The sequence below is a fragment of the Martes martes genome, assembly GCF_963455335.1.
Source record: "Martes martes genome assembly, chromosome: 10".
Taxonomy (NCBI): domain Eukaryota; kingdom Metazoa; phylum Chordata; class Mammalia; order Carnivora; family Mustelidae; genus Martes; species Martes martes.
Window position 1 is genome coordinate 111,761,061 of NC_137898.1, and position 13,325 is coordinate 111,774,385.

The following is a 13,325-nucleotide window of genomic DNA, read 5'->3' on the forward strand; positions in this document are numbered from 1 at the left end:
ACCTCATAATCACACAGAAACAGTTGCAAGGAATTTGGGGAAGTACAGTTTTTCTTTTTTTTTTTTTTTTTTAAGCTGGGTAGTTATGTGCTTACCTGAAACTCCATTACTCAGAATAGATTTGAAAGGACAGGTGACTCTAGAAGGATATAAGAGGTCTGTGTTCCTTGAGATGTTGAACCAAACGGCTCTAAACTTATGCAGGTGACCAGAGGGGATTAAATAAAAGTTCATATACTGAACAGTGAGATTTCTAGCTCATGTTCTCCGTGCTGCTTCCAGAATGCTAAAAACTAGGTGTAATGCAGTGGGCGTGATGGCAACATTAGTACTCGGACAAATTAGCCCAAAGGAAAGGCACTAAATGTCTTTATATTTAGAGAGCATAATGACACGGTCAGGGGAAACCTACAATTCCACACAATTTAGCTAAATTTATCATAAAGCTTCCAATCAGGTTTTAATGCCTCACAGTTAAATAGAAAGAGACTTCCACGCATATTATTCATTTCTTGAATTCTTTTAACATGAAAGAAAGACCAAAATAAACAAGAAAACAGTAACCAATAAACATCTGGAGAAGCAGAAACAATACAGAGAGAAACAACCAAAGCCAAAAGTCAATAAAAAGATTAGTATTGTCATAGGTTTCAGATGCTAATTAAGAGCACAGCAGAGCAAAAAAGAAACAATCATTTACCATGAGTGAACTTTGGAACTTAAAAATGTGATATATGAACTTTTAAAATTCCAGAGAAGAATGAGAAGGTCGTCCTAAAGGCCGCCCCGCGGCAGGTAGAGCAGGTCAGGGAGGAAAACACATGGAGGAAGCAGCACCGAGTCCTGTATCTGACCAAGCAGAAATCCAGAGAAGGGACACATAGAGAACAAGCCGAAGAAATCATCAGAGAATTAACAAATTTTCCAGACCTAAAAGATAGAACTTGCTATATTAAAAGGTTCCACTAGGGGTCATTTTAATGAGTAAAAAAGGTGCACAGATGGGCGCTATGGACCAAGCTGGAGGCGCAGGGAGACGCCACTCCCCTCCTCCAGGGGCGCCCCCGACCTACAGCCATCTCACCTGTCTTCCTCCGGAGGAACCGAGGGCTGACCGAACAGCATCTGCTCAGCGAGGGACAGACCACCGAGGAGAACGGCAAGAGAAACAGAGACACGGTGACGAAGGGACTGCCCACCCCCCCCCCACCCCCCAAATTGCAGCAGGGAGGAACGGGACCGAAGAAGGTGACCGAGAATATAAAGGAAGCAGAACCCAGCCCGGGCCCCTGCCATAGGGTGGAGAGGCTGGTGAGGGCCACTGTTCGCCTTCCGTCTCCTACCAGATGGCACGGACAGGACAGAGTCTGGGTGTCACCGCCAGTCCGCTGCCTCGGTGGGAGCTGCATCCCTAGGCCACTACAGCCGCAGCGATCCGGAGGCACAGGGAAAAAAAGACGTGGTTTCAGAGAACGCCTCGAGTATAAGGGATCCGGCCCTAGAGCACTGCCAAACGCCGGGGAGCGGCTGGCACTCTCTCCAGGTGGAAGGGGCTGGGAGGTACCATAGCTCCCCTCCCTATCCCCTTACACACCTTGACGGTAAAGGCAGGAGCACTGTCTGGGCCTTCTTGCCAGCGACCACCTCGGTGACTCCTCGGCATCAAGCCCACGCTAGCCTCACCTGTTCTACTAGGCCGCCCCCATATGGCACGCAGCAACAGACGCCCCGATCAGCGCTCACCGTAGGTCCAGCCACCTCGCCGCGGTGGCAGATGCAAAGTGGCCATAACGTTCCAGGTCTGCACCACTTTGGCTCCCAGCAGAGTACCCCGGAATCCCTCCTCATGCCTGTTTCGGCTCCAGCCAGCAGGCCAGAGCAGAGGGCCTCTGCATGGAGTGGCCCAGGCGCTTCCCTCCCACACACCTGCCTTGATCCACCCGCTCCATCAGGGCACCCCTGTGCAAGGCACTCAGGGAACCACCGTTACACACTTGTCCTGGCTCCAGCTAGCCCACCAGGGTGGCCCCGGTACAGGGCACTCCAGGACTCTGGCCTCGTACGCACTTCCGCTTCACCCGTGTTCCCAGGGGCCTTCTGCCTAAAGAGCCCCAGGTCCTCCCCGAGCAGTGACCACTTCTGCTGTCCTGCCAGATCGCCCTTTGTGCAGAGAGCACTGGGACGCCCTGGCTTGCACCCACTTCAGCTTCAGCTATCTGGCCAGCGTGCCCTTTGGCCAGAGAGCCCTAGGCCCTCGCCAGCCTGCATCCGCTTCAGCTCCAGCTGCTCCTGTAGGGTGGCCCCAACTCAGAATGCCCTGGAACCCCCAGGCCGTGACAGCTACAGTTCCCACCAGGTCGCCAAAGTCCCCAGGCGCACACAATGTACACAGGAGATGACCGTAGAAAGATCATTCCTTCAGGTTTAGAAGTAGGTGTTCAGCCTGATTCAGGAACCAAACACAGAAAATCCAAAAAATTGGAGAGGAATGTGCTTCAAATGAAAGAATAAGGCAAAATCTCAGAAAAATAATTAAACGAAATGGAGATAAGCCATCTACCTGATAAGGAGTTCCAAATAATGTTCATAAAGATGCTCACTGGACTGGAGAGAAGAGTGGATAAACTCCATGAGAACAACAAAGAGAAAATATAAAAAAGAACCGGAATTGACAAATACAATAACTGAAATACAAAATACACCAGAAAGAATGAGTAGCGTTATTAGAGGATGCAGAAAAATGGATCAGCATCTGGAAGACAGGGAGATGAAAAGCACCCAAGCTGAACGGCAAAAAAGGAAAAAGAACTTTTAAAATATGAGGAAAAGTAAGGATCTTTGGCAGTCAAAAAAGATTTGCATTATAGGGGGTCACAAAAAGAAGAGAAAGGAGCAAAACATTGTTTGATAAAATAATAGCTTTACATCCAGGTTTAGGAAGCACAGAGAGTTCCGAACAAGATGAACCAAGGAAGTTCATCTTGGACCCATCATGGACCAAAGGAGGACAACACCATGAAACGACCATTAAAATGTCACAGATTAATAAAGATGGAAAAGCAACTAGTTATGGAAAAGCAACTAGTTATGGACTGTGAAAACTTTAGAAGCCCATCATCTGATTTTTCAGCAGAATCTTCGCAGGCTGGAAGGAAGGGGCAGGATATCGTCTCAGGCGCTGCAGGAGAATGCCCTGTGGCCGAGAGTGTGACGCGCAGTGAGATGATCATTCACGGTGAAAGAGAAATGAGTTTCCCAGAGAAAGAAAAATTAAAGGACTTAATCACTAAACATGCCTTAGCAGAAATATTAAAGGGACTTACTAAAGTGGAAACGAAAATGCCATATTCTGAACACGAAGAATTGCAGTCATTTATAAAACTAGTATTTCAAGATACACCACAAAGCTACACTAATCAAAACTATATGGTAGTGGCACAAAAGAGACACATAGATCGAGAGAACAGAGTAGAGAGCCTAGAAATAAATCCACATTTACATGGTCAATTAATGTACAGTATATACTGGAGAAAAGATAATCTCTTCAACAGACTCTATTAGGAAAACTGAGCAGCTGCACACAAAAGAAGGAAACTAGAACACTTTCTTACACCAGGCACAAGAATAAAAGCAAAGTGGAATGGGGGCACCTGGGTGACTCAGTGGGTTAAAGCCTCTGCCTTCGGCTCAGGACATGATCCCACGGTCCTGGGATCGAGCCCCACATCGGACTCTCTGCTCAGCAGGGAGCCTGCTTCCTCCTCTCTCTGCCTGCCTCTGCCTACTTGTGATCTCTCTCTGTCAAATAAATAAATAAAATCTTAAAAAAAAAAAAAAAAAGGTGGTCTTGCCTTTAAAAAAAAAAAAAAAGCAAAGTGGAGTGGAGACCTCAATGTGAGACCTGAAACCATAGAACATTCAGATGGAAGACGTAGGCAGCAATCTCTTTGACATCAGCCTGAGCAACATTTTTTCTAGATTGTCTCTTTGAGCAAAGGAAACGAAAATAAACTATTGGGACTACTCCAAAATAAAAACCTTTTGCACAGCAAAGAAACCATCAACAAAACAACAGGCCGCCTGCTGAATGAGAGAAGGCATTTGCAAATGTTATGTCTGATAAAGCATTAATATCCAAAAGATACAGAATTCAACACCAGAAAACAGTATGACTAAGAACTGTGCAGAAGATCTGACATTTTTTAAAGGAAAGACACACAGATAGCCAACAGACATGAGAAGATGCTGGACATCACTCATAACGCAGAAAATGCAAATCAGAGCCACGGTGAGTTCTCACCTTCCACCTGTCTGAAGAGCTAGTGTTACAAAGAGAAGAAGTAACGAGAGTTGATGAGGATGTGGACGTGAAAGATCTTTCATGCACTGTTGATGGGAATGTAAATGGTGCAGCCACTGTGGGAAGCAGTGTGGAGCTTCCTCAAAAAGTTCCAGTTAGAAATACTGTAAGACCCAGTAATTCCTCTACTGGGTATTTACCCGAAGAAGACTCCAATGGTTCTGCGTTACTTACAGTAACCAAGTTATGGAAGCACCAGAAGTATCCACAGATGAACGGTGAAGAATATGTGGGGTGTGTGTCACTCGGCGATATAACAGAATGCCATCTTGCCATTTGCAACAACATGAGTGGACCTAGAGGGTATTCTGCTAAGTGAAGTCAGTCAGAGAAAGACAATACCAGAGGATTTCACTTACATGTGGAATCAAAAAATGGATAAAGATGAAAAGCAGAAACAGATGCATATGGGGCGCCTGGGTGGCTCAGGGGGTTAAAGCCCCTGCCTTCGGCTCAGGTCATGATCCCGGGGTCCTGGGATCGAGCCCAGCATGGGCCTCTCTGCTCGGCGGGAAGCCTGCTACCTCCTCTCTCTCTCTCTGCCTGTCTCTCTGCCTACTTGTGATCTGTCTGTCAAAAAAGAAAGAAAGAAAGAAAGAAACAGATGCATAAATACAGAAAACCATCTGGTGGTTGCCATAGAGGAGGGAGTTTGGCAAAAAGGGGTAGAGGGGAGTGGGAGGTACAGACCTCCACTTACAGAATAAGTCATGGCAGTAAAAGGTACAGTATGGGGAATATAGTCAATGGTACGATAATAGCCTTCTTTGGGGACAGATGGTAGCCCACACCTGTGGGAAACATAGCCTAACGTGTAGAGTTGTCCAAACACTGGCTTGTACACCTGAAACTAATGTCATATTGTATGTCAACTATACTTCAGTTAAAAAGAGAGAAAAATATATATTGAGATATATTGTCATTAATTCTCCTAATACCTGAGACAGACTAAGAGACATAGAAGGAAAAAAGTCATATCCACTGCAATAGAAAACAGAATGACATCTGGGTTTCTAGCAGTAAATTCTGAGGGGAAAATAATTTCCAGACAAGAACTTAATGCCTAATGAAACCAATCAAGCTGAGAGTGATCCAAAGACATTTCAGACATCCAAAATCTTTACAAGGTCACTTTCCAGGTATTCCTTCCAGCCCTGAGCTCTTTTACTACTTTATCTTGTCTTGGTCTTGAGGCGTCTTTTGGTAATACAGTACTTAGCAGCCAAGCCAGTGAGCCCTCTGGTGGGTCGCATTCTGGGTGGTCACTGTCCGAGAGCTCTGTACATCACATGGGCCTTTTTGGTTGTCGAAACTAAGATTTTCCAATCTCACATCAAACAGGCAGGTCTGAGAGGACCGCGTATACTGGCTGGTTCCTATTCGAGGCTGCAGCTAGCTGTGTTAATTTCAGCAAGGTTCGCTGTGTCTAGGGAGTTGTCCATGGTGTCTACTCATTGAGCAAAGACTGAATGAGGGCGAAGGGAACGGCATGATTGGTTATCTTCCCTCATTCTGTAGTCTAGAGCCGTACGGGAAATGCACATAGCAAATGGCCAAGACCACCACCCTAATTCACAATGAAATCAATGTATGTAATTTGGTACAACTATATAGAAGTGTATAGAAGAATGAAAGACTGAATTCTGACCTTACCCTATGGAGGACCAAGCTGTACTTTATATAAGCCAACTTAAGTATGATCTGCAGAAGATAATAAATCCTAGAATAAGTTACCTGAAATGCCACTGTTATAATTCCGTTACCTTTTTAAAACTCAGAGTCCTGTGTTAAAAATGCAAATTACATTTAGGTCATTTGTATCTCAGTGTGAGTAAGTTTCAGGTCCCTTTACAGAGAGAGGATAGAGCACAGAGCTTGGTGCAAACAGGCAGAAGTGGGCATGCGGACAAGAACTGTGTGAGTCAGAAATGGGCTTCATTTCTGTAGCAGTGAGGGTGCAGGTCCATGGACCTCCAAAGTATTACGCTCCCCGCACATGCTGGGGGTGGGGGGCATCCAGGGATCCAAAGCAGCAGTGAATTCTCATCATGAAAATCAATTGGTAGGAAAAACTTTGTTGAGAGGAAGAATAATGACAGGCAGGTGAGCCAGGATTTGTGTGGCTGCCAAATACTTATTAAACATGTTGCCCAAACTCCCAGGTTGTGTATCAACCAGCTGGGGATTAATTTAGATTTGTGTAGAATCCAAGCTTCCCTATCGGTCCTGACTTGCTGAAGAAAGAGCTTTAGAGCCAGCCCAGGGACTTGGACTTAATAAAGCATTTCAGAGGGGATCAGAGGTTCTGGGGTGATCAGGGTATAAATTCCTAATCCCTGTATACACATTTGATCATTTATTCAGTCCCACGACTCATCACCACCAGGCAAGCTGTGTAAAATGTTTCCCCTGACGACCTGCACAGCCGCACCAGGAGCTCATTCAGATCGGCCTCTCAGAAATTGTCTGAATGTTGCATTTGAGTGCGCATTTACACAGAGGCTGCTAAACCCCGGACATCACGGGAGCTTGGATCAACTTACCCTTAGGTGCTCTCATTTATATTATTCAAATTTAAACTGCGTTTAGTTTATTAATACCAAAATGGTTAGCTGGGAAAGAATAAAGCCCCATAGGAGCTGCTGTCTTTGTCATTTTAGCAGAGTCGATAGGAGACATATTGGAAATGTCAAGAGATCAACTCATTGTGAAGAGTTTCCTACCAAAGTGCAGCGAATTATTTGGAAGTCCTGGCATCCGAAGCAGCTAGGGCCCCCGTCTTACCAGTCATGTACAAGTACTAACGGAGACGTCAGCTGGGTGCTTGTCCTCACTGTCTGAACATCTTAATCACAGCCAAATATAAAGACCTTTGTGAGTCAAATAAAGCATGAGAAAAAATGGCCTAACATGTAAGGGGAGAAGAGTGCATCTCATGTAGAGTCCTACCTAGTTCTTGGTCCTTTAAGGAGGTTTGTTCAAAAGGTGGGGGTTTTGCCTTATTTTATCACGGGTGAGAGTGAACTTTATTGCTCTGCTTCTTGACTTTTTTTTTTTAAAGATTTTATTTATTTATTTGATAGAGATCACAAGTAGGCAGAGAGGCAGGCAGAGAGAGGAGGAAGCAGGCTCCCTGCCGAGCAGAGAGCCCGATGCAGGACTCGACCCCAGGACCCTGAGATCTTGACCTGAGCCGAAGGCAGAGGCTTAACCCACTGAGCCACCCAGGCGCCCTGCTTCTTGACTTTTGTACTAAGACCCATAGTCCTCATTTCTGCATTGACCCTACAGAATTCATTCCTTTGGATTTTATCATATGTTTTCCCGTATGCTGCCTGGCAATGCTGCTGATTTGTTCCTGTCAGTATTTCCTGCCCTTTTAGTTCTGTATTAACTTGTTCTGTGCACCCCCACTCCCTCTCCTCCATTCGGAGGACTCTTAAGAGCGTGTCACCGGCACTCAACACGTCTGTTGACTGACACCATTGACAGCCACATCTCATTATTTGAGCTAAGGAAAATTATTGTGGAATTCAATGCTAAATTTAGCTATTGTTTAGGAAGCTCTGCATTTTATGATTGATTATATATTCCACATAAAGAAAGCTGACATCCGTAAAAAGAGAAAGCAAACAGTACCAACGACTTTCATTCTGATTATCAGTAATGCCTCACCTACGTCTCAGTTTTGTGAAAGAAAGTGATCGTAGTGTAGTCTTACTATTTATTGTAGGGCTGAGCTTGACTCGGTGTTACCAAATCCCATTCTAGTCCCAATGCCCTCGCTGTCCCACTGCTCCTGTGAGCAAATCACTCTAACTGATTCTGGACTTTTCCCCTTCATAAATTTGTCAGAGAAGGGCATGATTAGATTTTTGGATAGGGTTGTATGGATGAAATAGTTCTGAAAAATCAGCGCCTCGTTTCTTTATATTCCAAGTTAGTGTAATCATTGTAGAATACTTTCAAAGAAATGGTCAATTAAAACTTGAAACAAAAATCCTTGATAAAGAAAAATGGCACAACTCCCATTCATAAACGTAAATATAGATCGCTCCTACTATAAGAATTCTTAGTGCTACCAACTGTTGTTTTTGGATATCTTTATGAAGACTCAAAGATTTCTCCCCTTTTTAGTGTAAAGGGGGTGGTGACACTGTGTTCCACACGCCCTTCGCTCTCCTCGCCCTCCCGCCTTTCTCACTCCGCCTTCTCTCTGCGGCTCCTCCCGCCGGGCCCCTGCTCACACACACAACTTGCAACTGCTGCGAACGTCCACCTGTCTTAGAAAAAGGAGTTGTTTTTAGGGAAAAGGGGAGGATGGGTTTGGCTCCGCTGTGCCTTCCAAATAAAAGCCTGAACATTTAGTTTAGGATTTCAAAACCTCATCCTACCCTTCTCCATCCCCTTCATGCTCGCTTTCTTCCCTCCTGTAATGCTACCAAATGGCTGGACACATGCTGACACAGATCGTAAATTTCTGGATTACTACGGGCTTTTGTTTGCTTTTCAGTCTTTGTTTTCTGCTTCTTTAATTCCTTATTTCTATCGCTCTTGACAAAACATGGTGTTCTGTTCAACAGTGTACATCCAAGAACACGTAGGAGATTGTTCTTGGCCCGTGAGCAGCAGCCCGTAAGAGCTGCTGAATTAAGGTGAATTGCTGGCCACAATTTTAGGTCTGGGAGTCAAACGTACGTGTCGTGGGCCTGGACAAGATTAAGTCTCTAGCATTAGTATTTCTAGAAAGAGTCTTTATGTGTGTCTAGAAGGGAAGAGTCATGCTGTCTGACCCATAAATGCTGGAGCTCACGAAAGACAAACTGCTAGAAACCAGTCACCAGCTACGGCAGACACTCCGAGGCATGAGTGTTGTCTGTGATGCTCAGTGACTGAGTGTCTGAGGTCTTCGACAGGCAGGAGACACTGTTAAAGCCTATGGAGAGTCTACAGAACATAAAAAGGGTGTTTCAGAATTTAGTTAGGTTTTAAAAACAGAAAGGTTAAATACTACATGTTCAAATAAATACTTCATTATTCGGTTTCCTTCATTCATTGTTTAGGGTAAAAATCAAACTTGAAAAAAAAAAATTAACTGGCCCTGCTTATTTTGGTGGTTGTTGTTATAATAACATGCAGGTATCTTTCCTGAGAAGCACTTCCTAGCATCTGGAGCCCTGCGAAGGCCACATCTACTCGAAGAAATAGGGGTGTTAACTTGAGCCTTATCACTGCTAAGATTCCCGAGCCTTTACATTTTCTGTCCATTCGTTCTCATCGGCCCTGTCTATTTGATTCACACTGTCCGTATTTTCTCCTTAGATTATTAAAACGGGAAGAAAGTTTCACATTCATCCCTCGGTCCCGTGAAGAGCTTCCAGATAACTTTCCAAAGGAAATCCCTGGGATCTGCTATTTCCTGGAGGTAAGGACTGGTCCTAAGCAGCCAAAGCCTTCTCTTTCCTCCTCGAGGATAAAAAAAGTTTCCTACCACATTGGCACCATGTTCCTCCGGGAGACAAGCCTCTGAGACCTACTGCAGATCAAAGACTCCTCCAAAAAGCACAAGCCCGGAACGTGGGTCATGACGGGAGAGTAGAACGAGAGGGTTTCTCTGCCACTACTTGCCTGAGAACAAGCGGCGGAATTTCTGGGTCATGTTAGGCAATAATCCTAGAAAAAGGTGGATAATGACTGTCAGTTAAAAAAAAAAAAAAATGGAAGGGGGGTAATGAGATGTGTCCATCCATGTGAGTGTTTTTTGGTCATATATATATATACACACACACACACATATATATCTATATTTTAAGTAGGGGCCCCCTTTCAAAACTAATAAATAGATTCTGTGTTTCTTGTTTGTCACACATACAGGTATCTTTCCCCAGTTATCTAGATCACTTTTGAGAGCCAGTTTTGAGGATATAGTCCTCCATTTAGTGAGCTGGTATGTGAGGACTATTTTCTAATTTTGTTTTTCTGAACAGACATTTCATACATATCATGGCAGTGTGGTCGACTTCCCAGCAGGAAGAACTCTAACTCAGCAAAATATTTTAGGGATATTACCTATTTTTCTACATCTCTCTTCTCCTAGATAATTACATTTCACACAACATTACTCCATTTTCCGAATCTGCCACTGTGTAGTTGGTATCTTATGTAACTGTAACCTACTAATCAAATAGAGTTTCACTCATTTAGACAGATTAGTGCTTGGACTGAGCATACATATAACCAGGGATTTCAGATGCTGAGAAAGCATTGTCTGTCTGCTTAGTAAATATATCTTTTAGATTTAATTAATGTAGCATGGAATCCAGAGGAAATAGCATTTCCCAATAAGAGATTCATCTGTAACTAGGATTACAGAAAAGTCTTGTTGCCATCTTCTAACAAATGTCAGATAAAACGAAATGCTTTGCTGCACTGGACCCTTTTCAACGTAGCACTTGCAAAATAGGTACCTTGTACAATGTCCTCAGCTGTATTCTAATAAACAGCGTCCCCCTTCCATGACTCGTTACTCTTCCTCCCACCTCTGCCCACTCCGCCTGCCGGATGCCTCCTAAGGGCTACCTGCCACTCTGGGAGAAGATTGCTAGATGCTGGCATTAGGGAGAAAGAGGTTGTAGGGTGGGGGGAACCCTGTGTTTTATGGCTTTGAGATTAAAAAAATAATAGTAATTCTTTTCTTCTGCAGTTTGATTGATGTGGCTCTTAAATTCATGAATCACCTTCAGACCTACTAAAGTAGGTCTGTCCTCCAGGCCCAGTCATTGCCATAGTGACAGACAGGCTTCTATCACATGTGGTACTAAAATGAAGATGTGTTCCCGCTAATTAGCACCGCGTGAACATATTATCACAGGCTCCCCCTGAAATCAGGAGCACAGTACATGCAGAGTTTTCCTATTTTGAATCTAATATAAAACCCAAGTTTCTACTGTACTGAGGTTAATGAACTGGAAATCGATGTGTTTCCCTGAAACCTTGGAATGGCCATTTTCCCAAACGGTGTACTCACTGAGAGCATCTGCTGAACGTGACCGAGCGACTTCTCTGGGCAGGCACTGGGGCTGCGTTAGGATTCATTTATGCCGCAACTCAGCTACGGAGCATATTAATAGTGTCCAGTGTAGCCTGGGAGGCTGACTAGTGCTTTTAAGTTCTCTAAGTGTGTAGCTAGAAAACATTTATAGATACACAAAGTATTTGTTACAATGGTGATCTCTTCTATAATTGCTGAACTGTCTTCACTCCAAGGCTCATGAGGACGCTAGTGCCGCACAGAGTGTGGAGATGGGATCTAGACCCCGAGCTTTCTGAAGCCTTGCCTGCCTCCCTCCTCCTTGGGTCTAGGTCTCTGTTTTTAACAACAACGGGGGCCAGAAGGCCAGTGTGTTTATTTGAGGGGAGTTTTATAGACTGGGGACAGGGTGCTCTTATGGGGGTAATTACAGAGGAATTTCTTCAGGGAACTGGGAAATTAACCCACTTCCTTCACAGGGAAGAAGGGGGAGGTTCCTAGTTACTGTGAACAGAACAGGCTGGGCACACCTCAGTCCTCATGCTGAAGACAGACCACACTTCAGCTGTGTGCTCTCTTACAGCCCAGGAACATGGGGCGAGAACCAAGCTTCACTGAAGTAATTTATGCTTATTCTGCATAGGAATTTAGAGCTTATTATGATAAACTAAATCAACCAATGTTTTGGTGGTAAGCAATGTGTTTCATAACCGTAAGACTGCAAGGGACTTCCAGTAATCATCCGACCTATTTCTCTGCTTTTTGTGGGGATTTGTCTAAGCAACTATTCTAGATATATGATCTTTCTCTCTATACTTAAGAATATCTGTGGGAAGCATATTTTAAAACACCACTGAAAACCCACTTCATTATCCAGTCATTTGTAATAGGGCCCAAGACACGAATTGTATATACATTCAATTTGTCGAAAGAATAACAAACTCTTTTAGTTTATATGGCTCTACTTAGACAAGAAGTAGCCATTTACATTGTCACAAATGTCACCATGAAATATACACCAGAGATCTATTATATATCATAGGCTGTAGACTACACTTTTCAAACAATGTAATCTAAATATATCTTCGAAGCTATAGTCTGAGGCAACAGTCTAGTCTGTTGCCATTTTGCCAACCTACTACTGTTGATTATTAGTTAGACTGTTGCTATGTGATTGCAAGTTACCGCAGACAATGGCTTTTCATGCTAGCTGCGCTCATAGAAGTTAGAAGCTGTGAAAAACTATTACATCATTTGTCCTACATAATACAGTCTACATATCCATTTAGGAATTGTCACTGCAACACTGGGTCATAGTTAGTATTTCATCTGACTAATATCTGTACAGTATTCTTACCTAAAAATTATCGCAAACATCATGCATTTTAGTGTGGCAGATTAAAAAGGATATAAATGGATGTCCTATTAGAAATCAAGTGCTATTAAATTAGGGAAATGGCTTTAACCCACTCTGAAAGGGTTACATTAAAATATAATTCAGCACTTACAGCTCCTCTGTTTAGTATTTTTTTAGGCAACTAATCTGAAGTCACTTTATGACTAGGCATCAGTATGCGAGATTCACATCGGCATCAGTGTTATTTTGATAGAAACAAAGTCATTTGGAAATAAATCAGTTACCCAACAAAGTCACACACCCCCACGTGTGTCTCCAGAGAGCACACCGTATGCGCCTTGGGGACCTTAATAAATAAGTCACATTGGCCATAATGAAAAGAATACTTCTCAATGCCTGTAGAACATGTGTCATTGGGGAAGAAGATAAAGCTTCTATGTAACAGGTGACCAAACTGTCTAAAACCTGCCTGGATATGCATCTCTTCTACTTTAAATTATTTTGGATTTCCCTTTTAATATATGACCCTGTGGAGTCCATGAGCCATGCCCTAAATGACTCTGAGATTCAACACTTCA

General features: G+C 43.7%; 1 protein-coding gene across 1 annotated transcript in view; it reads left to right on the forward strand.

Moving 5' to 3' along the window:
* GUCY1A2 (guanylate cyclase 1 soluble subunit alpha 2) overlaps positions 1-10,063 on the forward strand; it is a 251,205-nt gene extending 241,142 nt beyond the window's left edge. The window contains exon 6 of the mRNA XM_080817774.1: positions 9,683-10,063. Coding sequence (XP_080673900.1) covers positions 9,683-9,890 — 208 coding nt within the window. The 3' untranslated portion in view covers positions 9,891-10,063. The remainder of the gene's footprint in view (positions 1-9,682) is intronic.
* The last annotated feature ends 3,262 nt before the right edge of the window (positions 10,064-13,325 follow it).